General features: G+C 48.8%; 1 protein-coding gene across 3 annotated transcripts in view; it reads right to left on the reverse strand.

Moving 5' to 3' along the window:
* Positions 1 to 6,002: 6,002 nt before the first annotated feature.
* TMEM63B (transmembrane protein 63B) overlaps positions 6,003 to 23,405 on the reverse strand; it is a 149,233-nt gene continuing 131,830 nt past the window's right edge. For all 3 annotated transcript variants that reach the window (XM_075863520.1, XM_075863519.1, XM_075863521.1), the window contains 15 exons: positions 21,112 to 21,182; positions 20,837 to 20,917; positions 18,596 to 18,719; positions 17,925 to 18,058; positions 17,338 to 17,475; positions 12,096 to 12,249; positions 11,789 to 11,895; positions 9,002 to 9,088; positions 8,845 to 8,910; positions 8,032 to 8,194; positions 7,316 to 7,421; positions 7,068 to 7,235; positions 6,860 to 6,975; positions 6,674 to 6,751; positions 6,003 to 6,373 (listed from right to left, as the gene is read on the reverse strand). In XM_075863520.1, the coding sequence (XP_075719635.1) occupies positions 6,200 to 6,373; positions 6,674 to 6,751; positions 6,860 to 6,975; positions 7,068 to 7,235; positions 7,316 to 7,421; positions 8,032 to 8,194; positions 8,845 to 8,910; positions 9,002 to 9,088; positions 11,789 to 11,895; positions 12,096 to 12,249; positions 17,338 to 17,475; positions 17,925 to 18,058; positions 18,596 to 18,719; positions 20,837 to 20,917; positions 21,112 to 21,182 (1,767 nt within the window). In that variant the 3' untranslated portion in view covers positions 6,003 to 6,199. The remainder of the gene's footprint in view (positions 6,374 to 6,673; positions 6,752 to 6,859; positions 6,976 to 7,067; positions 7,236 to 7,315; positions 7,422 to 8,031; positions 8,195 to 8,844; positions 8,911 to 9,001; positions 9,089 to 11,788; positions 11,896 to 12,095; positions 12,250 to 17,337; positions 17,476 to 17,924; positions 18,059 to 18,595; positions 18,720 to 20,836; positions 20,918 to 21,111; positions 21,183 to 23,405) is intronic.

A 23,405-nucleotide genomic window follows, 5' to 3' on the forward strand; every position in this document is an offset into this window, starting at 1 on the left:
TGTGGGAGTGACGGCAGCTTGTCTCTGCCTGTGGGAGGCTCAGATGCCTGTCTCTGACTGAGGGAGGGTCGGATGCTTGTCTCTGTGGGAGGGTCGGCTGCTTGTCTCTGCCTGTGGGAGGGTCGGATGCTTGTCTCTGTCTGTGGGAGGGCCGAATGATTGTCTCTGCCTTTGGGAGGGCTGGATGATTGTCTCTGCCTGTGGGAGGGTCGGATGCTTTTCTCTGCCTGTGGGAGGGTCGGATGATTGTCTCTGCCTGTGAGAGGCTCTGATGCTTGTCTCTGCCTGTGGGAGGGCCGGATGCTTGTCTCTGCCTGTGGGAGGGCCGGATGCTTGTCTCTGCTTGTGGGAGGTTCGGATGCTTGTCTCTGCCTGTGTGAGGGCCGGATGCTTGTCTCTGCCTGTGGGAGGGTCGGATGATTGTCTCTGCCTGTGAGAGGCTCAGATGCTTGTCTCTGCCTGTGGGAGGGCCGGATGCTTGTCTCTGCCTGTGGGAGGGTCGGATGCCTGTCTCTGCCTGTGGGAGGGCCGGATGCTTGTCTCTGCTTGTGGGAAGTTCGGATGCTTGTCTCTGCCTGTGGGAGGGTCGGATGCTTGTCTCTGCCTGTGGGAGGGTCGGATGCTTGTCTATGTTTGTGGTAGGGTCGGATACTTGTCTCTGTCTGTGGGAGGGCCGGATGCTTTTCTGTGTGGGACGATCGAATGCTTGTTTCTGTCTGTGGGGGGGTCGGATGCTTGTCTCTGTGGAAGGGTCAGATTCTTGTCTGTCTGTGGTACGGTCGGCCGGTTATCTCTGTCTGTGGAAGGGTCAGATTCTTGTTTGTCTGTGGGAGGGTCAGATGCTTGTCTCTGTGTGTGGGAGGGTCGGCTGCTTGTCTCTCTCTGTGGGAGGGTCGGATTCTTGTCTCTGCCTGTGGGAGGGTCGGATGCTTGTCTCAGTGTTTGGGATCGGATGCTTGTCTCTGCCTGTGGGTGGTTCAGATGCTGGTCTCTGTCTGTGGGAGGGCCGAATGATTGTCTCTGCCTTTGGGAGGGCTGGATGATTGTCTCTGCCTGTGGGAGGGTCGGATGCTTTTCTCTGCCTGTGGGAGGGCCGGATGCTTGTCTCTGCCTGTGGGAGGGTCGGATGCTTTTCTCTGCCTGTGGGAGGGCCAGATGCTTGTCTCTGCTTGTGGGAGGTTCGGATGCTTGTCTCTGCCTTTGGGAGGGTCGGATGCTTGTCTATGTCTGTGGGACGGTCGGATGCTTGTCTATGTCTGTGGGAGGGTCGGATACGTGTCTCTGTCGGTGGGAGGGCCGGATGCTTGTCTGTGTGGGAGGTTCGGATGCTTGTCTCTGTCTGTGGGAGGGTCGGATGCTTGTCTCTGTCTGTGGGAGGGTTAGATGCTTGTCTCTGTCTGTGGGAGGGTCGGATGCTTGTCTCTGTCTGTGGGAGGGTCGGATGCTTGTCTCTGCCTGTGGGAGGGTCGGATGCTTGTCTCTGCCTGTGGGAGGGCCGGATGATTGTCTGTCTTTGGGAGGTTCGGATGCTTGTCTCGGTCTGTGGGAGGGTCGGATGCTTGTCTCTGTCTGTGGGAGGGTTAGATGCTTGTCTCTGTCTGTGGGAGGGTCGGATGCTTGTCTCTGTCTGTGGGAGGGTCGGATGCTTGTCTCTGCCTGTGGGAGGGTCGGATGCTTGTCTCTGCCTGTGGGAGGGCCGGATGATTGTCTCTGTCTTTGGGAGGTTCGGATGCTTGTCTCGGTCTGTGGGAGGGTCGGATACTTGTCTCTGTCTGTGGGAGGGTCGGATGCTTGTCTCTGCCTGTGGGAGGGTTGGATGCTTGTCTCTGCCTGTGGGAGGGCCAGATGCTTGTCTCTGTCTGTGGGAGGGTCGGATGCTTGTCTCTGCCTGTGGGAGGGTCGGATGCTTGTCTCTGCCTGTGGGAGGGTCGGATGCTTGTCTGCATTTGTCTAACCCTGTTCAAGCTGTATTGTAATATGAGCAGGATCGAGTGACTTCTTCCTTTGATACCAACCTAGAGAGGAAATATTTATTATCGATATAATGGTGACAAACTCTGCAAAGGGAAGTGGATAAAGAACATGCATGAGCGGCAACAGGCACCTCTCTCATGCTGCAGCCGGACTAGGTGATAGAACATAAGCAACAAGCGAGGAGTATGTGCAGGATGAGAGTAGTAGTAGAATCATGACTAGACTATAGAAGATCTGTGGGAATATTCATGTCAAGCATACAGAGCTCTATATGACACTATGACTAGCATGGCCGACCAATGAAAACCTGACGGACATAAAGAGGGGAGAACTTGTGGTCACTGCTCTTCAATGTTCTGTAATCTGCCTTATAACTTTATTGACAGGAGAATTTACATAATGTGAAAGAACCACAATCCCCCTCATCCCACATGTAAGAAGTTCCATCTTGGGACTGCAGGTAACATCTACTACATTATCTGTACTCAGAGAGTTATCACTGTTATCTGTGGTGTTACATAGGACTGCAGGTAACATCTACTACATTATCTGTACTCAGAGAGTTATCACTGTGTTATCTGTGGTGTTACATGGGACTGCAGGTAACATCTACTACATTATCTGTACTCAGAGAGTTATCACTGTTATCTGTGGTGTTACATAGGACTGCTGGTAACATCTACTACATTATCTGTACTCAGAGAGTTATCACTGTGTTATCTGTGGTGTTACATAGGACTGCAGGTAACATCTACTACATTATCTGTAATCAGAGAGTTATCACTGTGTTATCTGTGGTGTTACATAGGACTGCAGGTACCATCGACTACATTTTCTGTACTCCGTGTTATTACTGTGTTATCTGTGGCGTTACATGGGACTGCAGGAAATACTACTACATTATCTGTACCCAGAGACTTATCACTGCGTTATCTGTGGTATTACATAGGACTGCAGGTAACTGCTACATTATCTATAATCAGAGTTATCACTGTTATCTGTGGTGTTACATAGGACTGCAGGTAACACTACTACATTATCTGTACTCAGAGAGTTATCACTGTGTTATCTGTGGTGTTACATAGGACTGCAGGTAACATCTACTACATTATCTGTACTCAGAGAGTTATCACTGTGTTATCTGTGGTGTTACATAGGACTGCAGGTAACATCTATTACATTATCTGTACTCGGAGAGTTATCACTGTGTTATCTGTGGTGTTACATAGGACTGCAGGTAACACTACTACATTATCTGTACTCAGAGAGTTATCACTGTGTTATCTGTGGTGTTACATGGGACTGCAGGTAACACTACTACATTATCTGTGCTCAGAGAGTTATCACTGTGTGATCTGCGGTGTTACATAGGACTGCAGGTAACACTACTACATTATCTGTACTCAGAGAGTTATCACTGTGTTATCTGTGGTGTTACATAGGACTGCAGGTAACATCTACTACATTATCTGTACTCAGAGAGTTATCACTGTGTTATCTGCGGTGTTACATAGGACTGCAGGTAACACTACTACATTATCTTTACTCAGAGAGTTATCACTGTGTTATCTGTGGCGTTACATAGGACTGCAGGTATCATTACACAGCTATGCTGAGTCTGCCCAGTCCCTCTTTACATCAGGTGATCACACATAGACGGCTGCTCGGGGTCGGAGTGTAACGATTGTTTATTATTTTATAGAAATGTTGACGGCCGCGGTTTGTGCAGAGAATCACACACATGATGGAGGACGGCGGCGCCTGCTATAACTACACGTCCTAACACACAGTCCCTATGTCTCTTGTGAACAGAGAACGGCGCGGGAGGAGCAATGATGGCGGGGGAGGGGACTAGGGGCTTGGGAGGATTTACATTTCCAAAATCAAACCAGCAAATTGTTACTTCGGATGTAGTGACCATATAAAATATGGAGATCACGATGTAATACTATCCTACTCCAATCACATCCAGAGCTGCACTCACTATACTGCTGTCACACCATGTCCTATGCTCCAGTCACAGCCGGTGCTGCAGTTAGCTCTGTGCCGACACCCTCTCACGGTGCAGGTAATATCCGGGGAGGCGCTGCATTTTGTTGCATCGTGGGAAATTTTATTTTCTCAACATTAGCGCCTACTGTAGAGAACCTGGTGTTAACAATAGAGCACACGTTACCCGGACACTGAGCCGCAGATGTGAGGTCTAGCAGTGCAGCTCTGGATGTGACTGGAGAAGAAATAATGGCAGAATAGTGACTGCAGCTTTGGCTGTGACTGGAGTATGAGACATGATGTATCAGCAGACTGTGGGTCGGAGATTATTCTGTCAGATGCGGTGATTAGAATCTACGTTATTAGAGGGCGCTAATAATAAGGTGCAGGAGCGGTGAGATCATGGCAGCAAGAAATGACAGCGCCTCACCCGATTCTCTGTAATTAAAGGTACAGTGCACTATTATCCAATCTCCTATATATGACCCAGTGATTAGGTAATGGAGGTCCAGCGAGCTGAAGCCTCCTCCTCATAATCAGATAATGGTGGCCACATAACGCGGCCCTATGTGGGGATCATCGTTCCACAGCATTAACCACAGCGATTCATTACGTTTTTCTGCGCCCGTCTCCCCCGCGCTCGCTCAGCGTTCTCCACAGTAATATCAAAAACTTCAATTTATACAGTAAGAAATCATTTTACAATCCAGGACAGAAAAAAAGTCCCTCCGTCCACAGTGTTCGACCTTCTACAGCGCCCCCGCAGGATGGAGGACACGGCCTTCAAGATCTACAACACTCAGTATCGCCTGATGTGCGAGGACAGTAGCGCTCCGCCCGCATCTATCTCACGAGATGCGGATATATCACTGCACCATGGAAACCAAGCATCACCTTCCCTCATCTTATTTTATAAGCATAGTGAACCTCAGGGGTGTGGTCTCAGTTCTACTTGTCAGCCAATCAGAAAGCAGCAATCCTGCAGGAATTAACCATGTGATGAGGGCGGAGCGTCAGTGACGGCCGGTCAGTCACATAGAGGGGGCGGCTTACCGTTAGAGTTGAAATAGCAGCAGAGGATGAAGTAGACGACAGATAAATACAAATCCTGATTCCAGACGCGGCTCCGCCCAGTGCGTCCGTGCAGAAATCACGTCTTACACCATCGTAGCGCAACCCGCCCAGTCCAGGGTCATGAGGGTTTAAGTCAGTGCAAAGTGGGCGGAGTCTCTGGAAATAAACCCCTCCCAGAGTAGTGAGTTCCTGTAGGCGGAGCATGTTCTGTACAAGGAGGAGTCCAGCTCTGTCAGGGATGGGGGAGGGGTTAGTGCCACAATCTAGTGGAGGAGGGGCTGGCACAGCGAGATGGGAGGGGCCGGCAGTAAACATGGCTACAAATGCGTTGGCACCGCTGCTGATGCCGACCAAACATGCAATAATACTAATAATATCCACATGCACCGACACACTGCGTCAGCAGCACATACTCTGCTACAGCATACTGCAGCGTCACACGCTCATCACATGACCCCCTACAACCACATTGTCACACGTATAAACAAAGCCACACCTCCTGACACGTGTCACCCCGCCATACTGTCCACGCATCCACCACACTACCTCCCGACACACGTCACCCCCAGCACACTGACCCCGCAACCTCCCGACACGTGTCACCCCCAGTATACTGCCCGCACAACCTCCCGACACACGTGTCACCCCCAGCATACTGCCCACACAACCGCTCAACACCCCCAGACACGCTACTGGTCATACAAATTCCTGGCCCACAGACACAACAGCAGCATGACCTCCACCCCCTCCCCCCAACCATGACCACTGGTTACACATTATTCCCACGCCCATGTATCCCCATATGTGGCTCCAGCCAGCCCCCCCCCCCCCCCCCCTTGTGCTGCACCAGCCTCCCCTCCCCCACATCCTCTCGGAGCAGTAGTTTTTTTACATCAGATTTAGCACAGAACATAAATAGCGCGGACAACGCGAGCGCACGGAACATACAGACGGCAGGCAGCTTCTGTGCAAACATGGAGTCATAGTCTTTATACAGTACAGGGGGCGGCGGGCGCCAGTCTAGGGGGCACAATGATGACCGCTCCTGGTGCCTTATTATCCAGAGTGCAGGACCCCACTCCCCTCCGGGCACAAGTCACAGAAGACGGCACGAGTTTGTAGGGCGAGTAGCGGTGGCGTCTTCCCTCCGGCGCTGCGGTCACTGGTGGATCTCGTTCTCGATGAGACTGTCCTCACACGACTGGAACTCGGCGTCCTGCGTGTTCTCCGTGTTGATCATTTCTTCGTCCTGGGACCCCTGCTCCGTGTCCTCGCTGTCGCCGGCCAGTTCACTGTCCGCGGAGGAATCCTGCAGAACCTGAGCGATGTACTTCTACAGGGAGACAAGAACAAGCTCGGTGGAGGCGTGGCCAATAATGCAGATCATAATAGGGGTGTGGCTACTCCTCTAAACATTTCAAGGGCGTGATTAATCTTGTGGGGTATATTAGGTAAGGGGCGTGGCTAATAGTTTAGAAGACCCCCCCACCCCCTCCCCCCATAGAATTGGACATGGAACGGTCCTGGCATCATCATCATCTTATAAATGTGAGGGGGCGGGGTCTTGCAGAACGCAGCAATGGCAGCCAACGATTAGGATATCACCGTCTCCTCGCAGCTGGAGACTACTCACCGTTGACTTCTGAGAGGCGTGGGACGATGGACGACCGTTCTGAGTCCCGTCTACGGCGTTCACCTCCGTGTGGTCAATCTGTAAAAGACAAGAGCACAACAATGAGACACGAGCGCAGGACTACAGAGGAGCAGAACTTAGTGCTACAAATGAGAAGACTGAGGGACGACCGGAGGTTACTCTTACCCTGTAGTTGTGAGCGCTCAGGTATTTGAAGTGTCCAAAACAGACGTGCGACAAGCAGATCACGATAGTGATCACCAGGACAACGAACGTGAACATGGAGGTCGGCGCCAGGAACCCTGCAGTACACAAGACGAGTTACTCAGCGGGACCCTGGTCGCCACTCTCCCTGCACAGACCAGACCCAAAACATGAAACCAGCGCCACTCACCCGTCCGGACCGTGGAGAAGAACAGCAGCCAGAAGAGGCAGAGGATGGGTGCTGCCACCACCTGACTGACAGCCCCAGAGTGGATCTTCTTGTCCAGCTTGGCGGGGAGGTAGGCGTAATACAGGTTATATCTGTCCACCAGGTGCTTCAGCAGCATGTACATGAGACCTGCAAGACAACAAAGCCCCCACATCAGCGCTCTGCCACGGGACGGGGGCCGAGAGGACGGGGTCGAGACAGTCACTCACCGAACGGCACGATGATTGGACATGTGATGCTGTACGTCATGACCACTGTGAAAATGCACATCATCCAAGCGTAGGCCGCGCCAAACTGAAACTCATAAGCCTGATGCTGGAGGAAGAGACAAGAACTATAAATGATACAGAATAGCGACAATATCGCACCTCCCATACCAGAGCTCAGCCCCTCCCACACCTCAGCCCCTCCCACACCTCAGCCACTCCCATACCAGAGCCCAGCTCCTCCCACACCTCAGCCCCTCCAATACCAGAGCGCAGCTCCTTCACACTTCAGCTCCTCCCATACCAGAGCCCTGCCCCTCCCATACCAGGGCCCAGCTCCTCCCACACCTTAGCCCAGCTTCTTCACACATCAGCTCCTCCCATACCAGAGCCCTGCCCCACCCATACCAGGGCCCAGCTCCTCCCATACCAGAGCCCAGCCCCTCCCATACCAGAGCCCAGCCTCTCCCACACCTCAGCCCCTCCCATACCAGAGCCCAGCTCCTCCCACACATCAGCCCCTCCCATACCAGAGCCCAGCTCCTCCCACACCAGAGCCCAGCCTACACCAGAGCCCAGCCCACAACACAGCCCAGCTTTTCCCATGCCTCAGCCCCTCCCATACCAGAGCCCAGTCCCTCCTACCTTATGCCTCGCCTCCTCCCCCACCTCCGCTGTCTGTGCTGAACGGTAAGATGGCGCTGTATTATTTTACTCACCCGCTTTACATTTTTGCGCTCTGCAGCAGATCGCGCCAGACACAAGCGGATCATGTACATCAATAGACCCGGGATACGGAGCAGGTCCATGGCGTTACCAATGAAGGCAGAGGCGATGACATAATTTACGAAGAAGGCTCCGTTATCCGGGAGGAACACGCACCTGAACGAGACCAAAAGTCTGAATACACGGGGAGGGGAAATACCGCCATGACAGAATACAGCGGGGGAGGGTCATACAATACCAGCAGTCAGTACACCGTCCCCTGCACCGCACATGATCCGCAGCGCCACGTCTCATCATTTTGTCCCTGGCTTTACTTTTCTTGTGCATTGTCTTATACTCCAGTCACATTCAAAGCTACAGTCACAGGCTGCAACTTTCAATAGATCAGAAATCCCTTCAAAAAGGCGTCCTGTGCAGGCAAAGAACCAGCGGCAGCGACACGTCAGAACTTCTGCATCCAGAGAGAACAGGAAAGCACTAGAAATCAGACTGCAGCTTTGGATGTGACTGGAGTATTTAACATGATGTAAGTCAGGATCAGTACTATAGTGCGTTGTTCACATCTGCAGAGCGGCGCCCTCCTGCATCACATATGAAGGGGGATAGTCGATAGGGGCTGAAAGTGTCAGATGTGGGGCGTCAAATATAATAGAAGCGATGGATATAATCAGTGGGGTCCCCAATAATGACATAATAGCCGTATCCCACCTGCCGCAATGTAGAGTGAGGATCATGGCGGTCGGCCCCCAGTGGAGTGGAGGAGGGGGGGGTAACGTTCTCACTTCCAGGTCGCAGCCGTTACTTACTCAAACCTTATCGCCGCTTCTGCAAGAAACTTCTGGTCAAAGAGCCAACGGAAGAACAAGTCCAGGCTGAAGAGGAGGCAAAGAGAAGGAAAGTGGTGACCACCAACTGCGGCGGGGGAGGGGACAAGATGGCGGCAGAACAAGAGCCACAAATTACCTGCTGAGTCCCAGTGATGGCAGAAGCAGCACCATGAAGATGAGGAACGTGTAACACTTGTGCATCGTCGTCCTGTTCTCACCCGACCTGTAATGTGAAACACGGTGACCGGTAATGTTCGCCGCTCACATTGCGCCATATACAGCGAGCAAGGACGACGCGATCATCCAGGACCTACCAGCTGATCACAATGAAGACGACAAACTACAGCAGGGTCACCAATAACATGTCCAGTTCTGAACACGAGGACCACAGATCATGTAACGCAGCTTACTAATCCTGTATTATACTCCAGAGCTGCACTCACTATTCTGCTGGTGGAGTCACTGTATAGATACATTACATTACTTATCCTGTACTGATCCTGAGTTACATCCTGTATTATACTCCAGAGCTGCACTCACTATTCTGCTGGTGGAGTCACTGTGTACATACATTACATTACTTATCCTGTACTGATCCTGAGTTACATCCTGTATTATACTCCAGAGCTGCACTCACTATTCTGCTGGTGGAGTCACTGTGTACATACATTACATTACTTATCCTGTACTGATCCTGAGTTACATCCTGTATTATACTCCAGAGCTGCACTCACTATTCTGCTGGTGGAGTCACTGTGTACATACATTACATTACTTATCCTGTACTGATCCTGAGTTACATCCTGTATTATACTCCAGAGCTGCACTCACTATTCTGCTGGTGGAGTCACTGTGTACATACATTACTTATCCTGTACTGATCCTGAGTTATATCCTGTATTATACTCCAGAACTGCACTCACTATTCTGCTGGTGGAGTCACTGTGTACATACATTACTTATCCTGTACTGATCCTGAGTTATATCCTGTATTATACTCCAGAGCAGCACTCACTATTCTGCTGGTGGAGTCACTTTGTACATACATTACATTACTTATCCTGTACTGATCCTGAGTTACATCCTGTATTATACTCCAGAGCTGCACTCACTATTCTGCTGGTGGAGTCACTGTGTACATACATTACATTACTTATCCTGTACTGGTCCTGAGTTATATCCTGTATTATACTCCAGAGCTGCACTCACTATTCTGCTGGTGGAGTCACTGTGTACATACATTACATTACTTATCCTGTACTGATCCTGAGTTACATCCTGTATTATACTCCAGAGCTGCACTCACTATTCTGCTGGTGGAGTCACTGTGTACATACATTACATTACTTATCCTGTACTGATCCTGAGTTATATCCTGTATTATACTCCAGAGCTGCACTCACTATTCTGCTGGTGGAGTCACTGTGTACATACATTACATTACTTATCCTGTACTGATCCTGAGTTATATCCTGTATTATACTCCAGAGCTGCACTCACTATTCTGCTGGTGGAGTCACTGTGTACATACATTACTTATTCTGTACTGATCCTGAGTTACATCCTGTATTATACTCCAGAGCTGCACTCACTATTCTGCTGGTGGAGTCACTGTGTACATACATTACATTACATATCCTGCACTGATCCTGAGTTACATCATGTATTATACCCCAGAGCTGCACTCACTATTCTGCTTGTGGAGTCACTGTGTACATACATTACATTACTTATCCTGTACTGATCCTGAGTTACATCCTGTATTATACTCCAGAGCTGCACTCACTATTCTGCTGGTGGAGTCACTGTGTACATACATTACTTATCCTGTACTGATCCTGAGTTACATCTTGTATTACACTCCAGAGCTGCACTCACTATTCTGCTGGTGGAGTCACTGTGTACATACATTACATTACTTATCCTGTACTGATCCTGAGTTACATCCTGTATTATACTCCAGAGCTGCACTCACTATTCTGCTGGTGGAGTCACTGTGTACATACATTACATTACTTATCCTGTACTGATCCTGAGTAATATCCTGTATTATACTCCAGAGCTGCACTCACTATTCTGCTGGTGGAATCACTGTGTACATACATTACATTACTTATCCTGTACTGATCCTGAGTTACATCCTGTATTATACTCCAGAGCTGCACTCACTATTCTGCTGGTGGAGTCACTGTGTACATACATTACATTACTTATCCTGTACTGATCCTGAGTAATATCCTGTATTACACTCCAGAGCTGCACTCACTATTCTGCTGGTGGAGTCACTGTGTACATACATTACATTACTTATCCTGTACTGATCCTGAGTTACATCCTGTATTATACTCCAGAGCTGCACTCACTATTCTGCTGGTGGAGTCACTGTGTACATACATTACATTACTTATCCTGTACTGATCCTGAGTTATATCCTGTATTATACTCCAGAGCTGCACTCACTATTCTGCTGGTGGAGTCACCGTGTATATACATTACATTACTTATCCTGTACTGATCCTGAGTTACCTCCTGTATTATACTCCAGAGCTGCACTCACTATTCTGCTGGTGGAGTCACCGTGTACATACATTACATTACTTATCCTGTACTGATCCTGAGTTACATCCTGTATTATACTCCAGAGCTGCACTCACTATTCTGCTGGTGGAGTCACTGTGTACATACATTACATTATTTATCCTGTACTGATCCTGAGTTACATCCTGTATTATACTCCAGAGCTGCACTCACTATTCTGCTGGTGGGGTCATACACGCCGGCTCATACATTGATATGCGGGACACAGCAGTGTATGTACATAGGGGTAGCAGGTAGAGCTGTATACTGTACACTACACCTGGTGACGCCCCCCTGGATATTTTTGCGCTCATCACTACATGTTCGGCACATTCACCCGTCATACCTCGTCCAGTGCGCCTCGAAGAAAGCCGAGTAATAGACAATGGTCGGGAGCAGCGCGGAGAACGCCCACAGTAACAAGGTGGGAAAGAACTGAGTGATGATTGGATTCTGCAGAAAGGAAAACAAAACAGCGCTGGTCATGTGATCAACACCAGAGGACGCCGCACGCAGCCGCCGCAATCCTATCAGCGAGTCTCTGCTATATTTAGGGTGACGCCGGCCCCCCCACTACAGGACAGGGAGGGGGCGGTCCAGGCCAGGACATTTTCGGGGGGCGGGGGGGCATGTTCATTATTCCTCGTACTCACATTCAGATTCTCCACAGGTTTGGTGACATTAAACTTGTCCATGGTGGTGATGATGATGGCCGGAGTGGTGAGGAAGAAGAGGAGGAGGAAGAGGATGACATTGATAATCAGGCAGCGGATCCACCAAACAAACCCCCGGGTGGAGAGGTGCTCCCTGCGGACAACAAGGACACATCTCAAATCTCCTCAATTACTTCTAAAATGCACCAATCAGGGGGGGGGGGGGGGCCTTGAAAACCGCTCATCCCCCTGTGCCCCTCCCCCGGAGAGCCCTGTCAACCAATAGGCGGAGCCAAGAGGCGTCACCTGACACTTCCCGGGTACTTCGTGGGGTATTTCAATTTGCAAAGGAGGGCATTGCCTGCAGACAACCAAGCCCAATTTCCCAACTACCGATTAATAGTAGAGCAAACTTTATTAAGCTACGTATAGCGAGACAGACCACATAGAATTGTCACTACCTAAGACCGGACAGAACGGTAGATGACCTGTGTGAATACAGGCATATATAGTGATAGACATAGGAGCGCAGATTCCTATCATTAGCAAGTTAAATTGTTAAATTGACTAATAGGTAGACAGAACGTCCGGTCAACGGTAGGTATTAAAATCTTGACAGCCCCCCCGACATGTTTCGCTACAGGGTAGCGTCCTCAGGGGTACACGGGGTATTTCAGACACACACACGGCTTTCTGTTAATGGGTTGTGTCTGGCTCGGCTCTACTGAAGTGAATGGAGTGGAGCTGCAATACCAAAGACAACCTGTGGATATGTGCGGCGCTGTTTTTGGCAGAAAGCATCCATGATTGTCTAATCCTCCACAACCCCTTAGGGTATGTTCACACGCTAGCTGTCATTTACGGCTGAAATAACAGCCTGTTTTCAGAAGAAAACCGCTGCGTCGTTTCAGCCGTAAATGCTCCTCCTCGTATCATGCGAGGCGTCTGTGACGCTCGTATATCTTGAGCTGCTCTTCATTGAGTTCAATGAAGAACGGCTCAAATAACGTGGCAAAGAAGTGTCCCGCATATAATGTATATAAGTGTCCCGCATATAATGTATATAAGTGTCCCGCATATAATGTATATAAGTGTCCCGCATATAATGTATATAAGTGTCCCGCATATAATGTATATAAGTGTCCCGCATATAATGTATATAAGTGTCCCGCATATAATGTATATAAGTGTCACGCATATAATGTATATAAGTGTCCCGCATATAATGTATATAAGTGTCCCGCATATAATGTATATGTGTCCCGCATATAATGTATATAAGTGTCCCGCATATAATGTATATAAGTGTCCCGCATATAATGTATATAAGTGTCCCGCATATAATGTATAGAAGTGTCCCGCATATAATGTATAGAAGTGTCCTGCATATAATGTATATAAGTGTCCTGCATATAATGTATATAAGTGTCCCGCATATAATGTATATAAGTGCCCCGCATATAATGTATATAAGTGTCCCGCATATAATGTATATAAGTGTCCCGCATATAATGTATATAAGTGTCCCGCATATAATGTATATAAGTGTCCCGCATGTAATGTATATAAGTGTCCCGCATATAATGTATATAAGTGTCCTGCATATAATGTATATAAGTGTCCCGCATATAATGCATATAAGTGTCCCGCATATAATGTATATAAGTGTCCCGCATATAATGTATATAAGTGTCCTGCATATAATGTATATAAGTGTCCCGCATATAATGTATATAAGTGTCCCGCATATAATGTATATAAGTGTCCCGCATATAATGTATATAAGTGTCCTGCATATAATGTATATAAGTGTCCCGCATATAATGTATATAAGTGTCCCGCATATAATGTATATAAGTGTCCTGCATATAATGTATATAAGTGTCCTGCATATAATGTATATAAGTGTCCTGCATATAATGTATATAAGTGTCCTGCATATAATGTATATAAGTGTCCCGCATATAATGTATAGAAGTGTCCTTCATATAATGTATATAAGTGTCCCGCATATAATGTATATAAGTGTCCCGCATATAATGTATATAAGTGTCCCGCATATAATGTATATAAGTGTCCCGCATATAATGTATATAAGTGTCCCGCATATAATGTATATAAGTGTCCCGCATATAATGTATATAAGTGTCCTGTATATAATGTATATAAGTGTCCCGCATATAATGTATATAAGTGTCCCGCATATAATGTATATAAGTGTCCCGCATATAATGTATATAAGTGTCCCGCATATAATGTATATAAGTGTCCCGCATATAATGTATATAAGTGTCCCGCATATAATGTATATAAGTGTCCCGCATATAATGTATATAAGTGTCCCGCATATAATGTATAGAAGCATCCGCATATAATGTATATAAGTGTCCCGCATATAATGTATATAAGTGTCCCGCATATAATGTATATAAGTGTCCCGCATATAATGTATATAAGTGTCCCGCATATAATGTATATAAGTGTCCCGCATATAATGTATATAAGTGTCCCGCATATAATGTATATAAGTGTCCCGCATATAATGTATATAAGTGTCCTGCATATAATGTATAGAAGTGTCCCGCATATAATGTATATAAGTGTCCCGCATATAATGTATATAAGTGTCCCGCATATAATGTATATAAGTGTCCCGCATATAATGTATATAAGTGTCCCGCATATAATGTATATAAGTGTCCCGCATATAATGTATATAAGTGTCCTGCATATAATGTATAGAAGTGTCCCGCATATAATGTATATAAGTGTCCCGCATATAATGTATATAAGTGTCCCGCATATAATGTATATAAGTGTCCCGCATATAATGTATATAAGTGTCCCGCATATAATGTATATACGTGTCCCGCATATAATGTATATAAGTGTCCCGCATATAATGTATATAATGTATAGAAGTGTCCTGCATATAATGTATATAAGTGTCCCGCATATAATGTATATAAGTGTCCTTCATATAATGTATATAAGTGTCCCGCATATAATGTATATAAGTGTCCCGCATATAATGTATATAAGTGTCCCGCATATAATGTATATAAGTGTCCCGCATATAAAGTATATAAGTGTCCCGCATATAATGTATATAAGTGTCCCGCATATAATGTATATAAGTGTCCCGCATATAATGTATATAAGTGTCCTGCATATAATGTATATAAGTGTCCTGCATATAATGTATATAAGTGTCCCGCATATAATGTATAGAAGTGTCCTGCATATAATGTATATAAGTGTCCCGCATATAATGTATATAAGTGTCCCGCATATAATGTATATAAGTGTCCTGCATATAATGTATATAAGTGTCCTGCATATAATGTATATAAGTGTCCCGCATATAATGTATATAAGTGTCCCGCATATAATGTATATACGTGTCCCGCATATAATGTATATAAGTGTCCCGCATATAATGTATATAATGTATAGAAGTGTCCTGCATATAATGTATATAAGTGTCCCGCATATAATGTATATAAGTGTCCCGCATATAATGTATATAAGTGTCCCGCATATAATGTATATAAGTGTCCTGCATATAATGTATATAAGTGTCCCGCATATAATGTATATAAGTGTCCCGCATATAATGTATAGAAGTGTCCCGCATATAATGTATATAAGTGCCCTGCATATAATGTATATAAGTGTCCCGCATATAATGTATAGAAGTGTCCCGCATATAATGTATAGAAGTGTCCCGCATATAATGTATATAAGTGTCCTGCATATAATGTATAGAAGTGTCCCGCATATAATGTATATAATGTATATAAGTGTCCCGCATATAATGTATATAATGTATATAAGTGTCCCGCATATAATGTATATAATGTATATAAGTGTCCCGCATATAATGTATATAAGTGTCCCGCATATAATGTATATAAGTGTCCCGCATATAATGTATATAAGTGTCCGCATATAATGTATAGAAGTGTCCCGCATATAATGTATATAAGTGTCCCGCATATAATGTATATAAGTGTCCCGCATATAATGTATATAAGTGTCCCGCATATAATGTATATAAGTGTCCCGCATATAATGTATATAAGTGTCCCGCATATAATGTATATAAGTGTCCCGCATATAATGTATAGAAGTGTCCTGCATATAATGTATATAAGTGTCCTGCATATAATGTATATAAGTGTCCCGCATATAATGTATATAAGTGTCCTGCATATAATGTATATAAGTGTCCCCCATATAATGTATAGAAGTGTCCTGCATATAATGTATATAAGTGTCCTGCATATAATGTATATAAGTGTCCTGCATATAATGTATATAAGTGTCCCGCATATAATGTATATAAGTGTCCTGCATATAATGTATATAAGTGTCCTGCATATAATGTATATAAGTGTCCCGCATATAATGTATATAAGTGTCCCGCATATAATGTATATAAGTGTCCCGCATATAATGTATATAAGTGTCCCGCATATAATGTATATAAGTGTCCCGCATATAATGTATATAAGTGTCCCGCATATAATGTATATAAGTGTCCCGCATATAATGTATATAAGTGTCCCGCATATAATGTATATAAGTGTCCCGCATATAATGTATATAAGTGTCCCGCATATAATGTATATAAGTGTCCCGCATATAATGTATATAAGTGTCCCGCATATAATGTATATAAGTGTCCCGCATATAATGTATATAAGTGTCCTGCATATAATGTATATAAGTGTCCCGCATATAATGTATATAAGTGTCCTGCATATAATGTATATAAGTGTCCCGCATATAATGTATATAAGTGTCCCGCATATAATGTATATAAGTGTCCCGCATATAATGTATATAAGTGTCCTGCTGTCAAACGACGAGGCGTAAATGACAGGTCGTCGGCACAGTACGTCGGCAAACCCATTCAAATGAATGGGCAGATGTTTGCCGACGTATTGTAGCCCTATTTTCAGGCGTAAAACGGGGCATAATACGCCTCATTTACGCCTGAAAATAGGTTGTGTGAACCCAGCCTGAAAGGGGTCAGGAGAGCGGGGCTGGTATCCTGAGAGGCTCTGACGGGGGTCATTAAGCTAGGGATATGGTGACTGAATCCAGCAGAGCCTGTCCTGAAGAGCTGGTTTAATATGAATATAATGATTGCAGTTGGACCTGGGCCCTGAGGGGCCCCTTACCAGATGAGAGGACAGCAGTGTTATAAATCGCAGGTGATGGATTCTATACTCACCAGTAGATGTTCTGGGGGTCTGGGGCGTAGGTCACAGCCCAGTTCTGGACATGCAGGGTGTCGCTGCAGGAGGAATATTTGGGTTCCCCCCGACAACTGCAGCCATGACATTTACACGCATTGAAATCTTTCAGAATCCTGCAGAAAGTAAATAAAATACAAGAAGTTACAGAGCATGGAGAATACTGCAGAGGACCACAGGTGCCATACGGGAGGACCACAGGTGCCATACGGGAGGACCACAGGTGCCATACGGGAGGACCACAGGTGCCATACGGGAGGACCACAGGTGCCATACGGGAGGACCACAGGTGCCATACAGAGGAGCCACAAATAATGAGAAGAGGTCTGAGTGAGAGGGACATTGACCAGGCTGGGTGGGGGTCACACATACTTGATGGTGGTTCACGTAGAACTTCTAGACGTGGAGGGAAAGACCTAATCAATAAGGACGGTCACTAGGACCTTATACACAATACTAAGGAAGTCTCTCCCCGGCTGGAAGTGACAGATGCTGTGGTTATTGGGTGGCGGGTCGCAGCGGGGGAGGGGGTCTTTACAGGACAGTCACCATATACTGGACTTACAGGGCAGTGATGGCCTCGTTGTGAAACGTGACAAATGCCATCCCCAAGGGCTTCTCATTGACCTTCTCCTTCTCCTTCTTGTAGTCGTCCTTCAGACGCTGCTCCAGTTTTGTGTAGTACTCTATGGCCTCCACCTGTAGTAACAGACAACGGCTGATGAGATATTCTGGTAATACACGAAAAACCCGTGACTAACGCCCCTCCCCAGCAGACCCCAGAGCTGCCGCCAACATGAGGAGAAGCAAAAGTCTCACTGGAGGGAAGATCAACTGCCTCCATCTGCTGTATTACCCACCAGGGGATGACTAGTGGGCGGAACTTCATTGTGATGGACAGTGACAGAGCTCTGGGGCCTGACAGACCGCGCTGCGGAGGGGGCCTGACTGACCGCGCCGCGGAGGGGGCGCATCACTCTGTATAGCATTTCAGTGCAGGAAGACAGGATTCCCACAGGGAAACATTAAAGCAGTGTGACTCGTGATCAAATGTCACCGTGGAGCCGTAAAGCAAGTCCTATTCCCTGCAGTCCAAGGAAGATATGTCCCCTACTCTGCATCCCCCCTCCTCCATCATCCCCCTCCTCCATCTCCATCATACCCCCCTCCTCCTCCATCATCCCTCCTCCTTCATCATCCCCCCTCCATCTTCCTCCATCATCCCCCCTTCCTCACCTCCTCACAGCCTTTGATTACGCAGCAGCACAGGTGCCCACAGGGTTTGGGGTTGATGAAGGACGTCAGGTTCTCCCTGTTTAGCAGGTGATTAAAGTACAAGCGACCGCGCTCAGCCTTCTTCCTGCAGAGCAGACACCGCCAAACCATCACATGCCAGGGCTCAACATTGACGAAGAATAAGGGAGCGAGAGAGAGAGGGGGGGGGGGAGCGAGAGAGAGGGGGGGGGAGCGAGAGAGAGGGGGGGAGCGAGAGAGAGAGGGGGAGCGAGAGAGAGAGGGGGGGGGGAGGGAGGGAGAGAGAGGGGAGCGACAGAGAGAGAGAGGGGGGGGAGCGAGAGAGAGAGAGAGAGGGGGGGGGGGGAGAGAGAGAGAGGGGGGGAGAGAGAGAGAGGGGGGAGAGAGAGAGAGGGGGGGAGCGAGAGAGAGAGAGAGAGAGAGAGAGAGAGAGGGGGGGGAGACAGGGAGCGGGAGAGAGGGGGGGAGCGAGAGAGAGTGGGGAGAGGGAGGGGGGAGCGAGAGAGAGGGGGGGAGAGGGAGGGGGGGGAGCGAGAGAGAGAGGCGGGAGCGAGAGGGGGGGAGCGAGAGGGGGGGAGCGAGAGAGAGGGGGGGAGCGAGAGAGAGGGGGGGAGCGGAGAGAGGGGGGGAGCGAGAGAGAGGGGGAGGCGAGAGAGAGGGGGGGAGCGAGAGAGAGGGGGGAGCGAGAGAGAGAGAGGGGGGGAGAGAGAGAGGGGGGGAGAGAGAGAGAGAGGGGGGGAGAGAGAGAGAGAGGGGGGGGAGCGAGAGAGAGAGAGAGGGGGGGGAGACAGGGAGCGGGAGAGAGGGGGGGAGCGAGAGAGAGGGGGGGGGAGCGAGAGAGAGTGGGGAGAGGGAGGGGGAGCGAGAGAGAGGGGGGGAGAGGGAGGGGGGGAGCGAGAGAGAGAGGCGGGAGCGAGAGGGGGGGAGCGAGAGGGGGGGGAGAGAGGGGGGGAGCGAGAGAGAGGGGGGGAGCGAGAGAGAGGGGGGAGCGAGAGAGAGGGGGGGAGCGAGAGAGAGGGGGGGAGCGAGAGAGAGGGGGGGAGCGAGAGAGAGGGGGGGAGCGAGAGAGAGGGGGGGAGCGAGAGAGAGAGGGGGGGAGCGAGAGAGAGGGGGGAGCGAGAGAGAGAGGGGGGGAGAGAGAGGGGGGAGCGAGAGAGAGAGGGGGGGAGCGAGAGAGAGAGGGGGGGAGCGAGAGAGAGAGGGGGGGAGCGAGAGAGAGAGGGGGGGAGCGAGAGAGAGCGAGAGAGAGGGGGGGAGCGAGAGAGAGGGGGGGAGCGAGGGGAGCGAGAGAGAGAGGGGAGCGAGAGAGAGAGAGAGAGAGAGAGAGAGAGAGAGGTGGGAGACAGGGAGCGGGAGAGAGCTAGAGAGAGAGGGGAGCGAGAGAGAGGGGGGAACGAGAGGGGGGGAGAGAGGGGGGGAGCGAGAGAGAGAGAGGGGGGGAGCGAGAGAGAGAGAGAGAGAGAGGGGGGAGCGAGAGAGAGAGAGAGAGAGAGGGGGGGAGCGAGAGAGAGAGAGGGGGGGAGCGAACGAGAGAGAGGGGGGGAGCGAGAGAGAGGGGGGGAGCGAGAGAGAGAGAGAGGGGGGGAGCGAGAGAGAGAGAGGGGGGGAGCGAGAGAGAGAGGGGGGGGAGCGAGAGAGAGAGGGGGGAGCGAGAGAGAGAGGGGGGAGCGAGAGAGAGAGGGGGGGAGCGAGAGAGAGAGAGGGGGGAGCGAGAGAGAGAGAGGGGGGAGCGAGAGAGAGAGAGGGGGGAGCGAGAGAGAGAGAGGGGGGAGCGAGAGAGAGAGAGGGGGGAGCGAGAGAGAGAGAGGGGGAGCGAGAGAGAGAGAGAGGGGGGAGCGAGAGAGAGAGGGGGGGAGCGAGAGAGAGAGGGGGGGAGCGAGAGAGAGGGGGGGGAGCGAGAGAGAGGGTGGGGGAGCGAGAGAGAGGGGGGGAGCGAGAGAGAGGGGGGGAGCGAGAGAGAGGGGGGGAGCAAGAGAGAGGGGGGGAGCGAGAGAGAGGGAGCGAGAGAGAGAGGGGGGAGCGAGAGAGAGAGGGGGGAGCGAGAGAGAGAGGGGGGAGCGCGAGAGAGAGGGGGGAGCGAGAGAGAGAGGGGGGAGCGCGAGAGAGAGGGGGGAGCGAGAGAGAGAGGGGGGGAGCGAGAGGGGGAGGGCAAGGGACAGAGAGAGTGCGCAGTAGTGAGCGGGGCGTCCTCTCAGGTTGTGTTTTGCTGTCTCTGGTCTTTACCTCTCCGCATCCAGGAACATGAGTCGGGCGACATCATAACACGGCCGAGCCTCCAGGACGGTGCAGTTGGTGTACGCCTCTCTAAAGAGACATGTGACAGTGACTCAAAACAAAACCCAGTAATCCAAGAGAGTGCCCACCAACCCAGAGACCGCTTCCCAGACCCAGTGATCCCATCACACATGAGACCGTCCCCACACCCAGAGTGCCCATCACTGAAGAGACAGTCCCTGACAAGGAGACATCACATGATACTTGTGTTCTCTAGGACTTACTCGAAATGTTTCTTGATCTTCTCCGGTTCCGCGTACTTGGATATCCCGTTAATGAAGAGCGTGCGTTTTACCTGTAGATGAGAATGAGAGCGCACAGCGGTCTATGAGTGTCACTCAGCGGTCACATCACCCCCTCCCCCAGCAGACGGGCGTCAGAAGAGCCAGGACAGGTGAGCCGCCCCGGGGGGGTACAGGGCGGGGGGCAGCACCTCGTATTTATGTCTATTATAGAACTCCATGTGTTTGTGTCGTCTTCTAGTCCGGGCCTTACGTATAATCAGACACCGCGCCTCAGGGGAGCCGTCACTGAGAGCTCAGACGAGCGCCACGCTGCGGACATTGGTTTCTTATTCGCATTTTCAGTAGGTTTGTTTTTTATGAACATATTAAAGTGAAAACTTAGGTTAATAATGAAATATGTTGCACGGAGTGAAAACACAAACACCTCAAAACAAAGAGCTGGCACAAGGGTGGGCATCACGGTGGCCAATGCAAAGTGGGATTTATAGGGTTAAATTACTTTGGGCCACTGATCGGACACTGCCAACATACAGAGAGGATGCCCCGCATCAAAATCATCCCAGATCAGCCTGGCCCCAACAGGTTCTGGGCATCAAAGTGGGCACTACGCATGGAAGCCGTTCTACAGTGATAACTTTTAGTAATATAACATTCATGTCAGTAGTAAGAGGCGACCGTTCCGTCATTCGTTACCTCCATCACTACTCACTTTGGCTTCCTGTGATTCGTTACCCCCATCACTGCGCACTTTGGCTTCCTGTCATTCGCTACCTCCATCACTACGCACTTTGGCTTCCTGTGATTTGTTACCTCCATCACTACGCACTTTGGCTTCCTGTTATGTTACCTCCATCACTACGCACTTTGGCTTCCTGTAATTTGTTACCTCCATCACTACGCACTTTGGCTTTCTGTGATTCGGTACCTCCATCACTACGCACTTTGGCTTCCTGTCATTTGTTACCTCCATCACTACGCACTTTGGCTTCCTGTCATTTGTTACCTCCATCACTACGCACTTTGGCTTCCTGTCATTTGTTACCTCCATCACTACGCACTTTGGCTTCCTGTCATTCGTTACCTCCATCACTACGCACTTTGGCTTCCTGTCACTCGTTACCTCCATCACTACGCACTTTGGCTTCCTGTCATTCGTTACCTCCATCACTACGCACTTTGGCTTTCCTGTCATTTGTTACCTCCATCACTACGCACTTTGGCTTCCTGTCATTTGTTACCTCCATCACTACGCACTTTGGCTTCCTGTCATTCGTTACCTCCATCACTACGCACTTTGGCTTCCTGTCATTCGTTACCTCCATCACTACGCACTTTGGCTTTTCTGTCATTTGTTACCTCCATCACTACGCACTTTGGCTTCCTGTGGTTTCTGCAGCCTTGTTTTCTATGCTTACGCGGTTATACCAATAAAGTTTGTTTTTATTTTTTTATACACTCCGCTGTATTGCATTTATCTAGGAGTTTATTGTATTAGACTGGACAGAGAAAACATTTATCATCCGGAATCAGCCACTGTCATAAATCTGCATCAGAAAAAACTGTCGGGTCGGAGTCTACGCAGTCTAATTATAAAACAACTTCTCATGACTGGACAGTACCGGTGAACATCAGGAACTTCTCATGACTGGACAGTACCGGTGAACATCAGGAACTTCTCATGACTGGACAGTACCGGTGAACATCAGGAACTTCTCATGACTGGACAGTACCGGTGAACATCAGGAACTTCTCATGACTGGACAGTACCGGTGAACATCAGGAACTTCTCATGACTGGACAGTACCGGTGAACATCAGGAACTTCTCATGAATGGACAGTAACGGTGAACATCAGGAACTTCTCATGACTGGACAGTACCGGTGAACATCAGGAACTTCTCATGAATGGATAGTACCGGTGAATATAAGGAACTTCTCATGAATGGATAGTACCGGTGAACATCAGGAACTTCTCATGACTGGACAGTACCGGTGAACATCAGGAACTTCTCATGAATGGACAGTACCGGTGAATATCAGGAACTTCTCATGAATGGATAGTACCGGTGAACATCAGGAACTTCTCATGAATGGATAGTACCGGTGAATATAAGGAACTTCTCATGAATGGATAGTACCGGCGAATATAAGGAACTTTGTAATATATGTTATTAAATAAATCTACTTCTTTCTCCATTTATCAGGTTGCTTTGCTCTTTCCTGCTTTTAAAATTTAAGTCTATAGAGAGGGGAGGGGGTGGAGGAGGAGGAGGT

Source organism: Rhinoderma darwinii, chromosome 4 (assembly GCF_050947455.1).
Source record: "Rhinoderma darwinii isolate aRhiDar2 chromosome 4, aRhiDar2.hap1, whole genome shotgun sequence".
Taxonomy (NCBI): domain Eukaryota; kingdom Metazoa; phylum Chordata; class Amphibia; order Anura; family Rhinodermatidae; genus Rhinoderma; species Rhinoderma darwinii.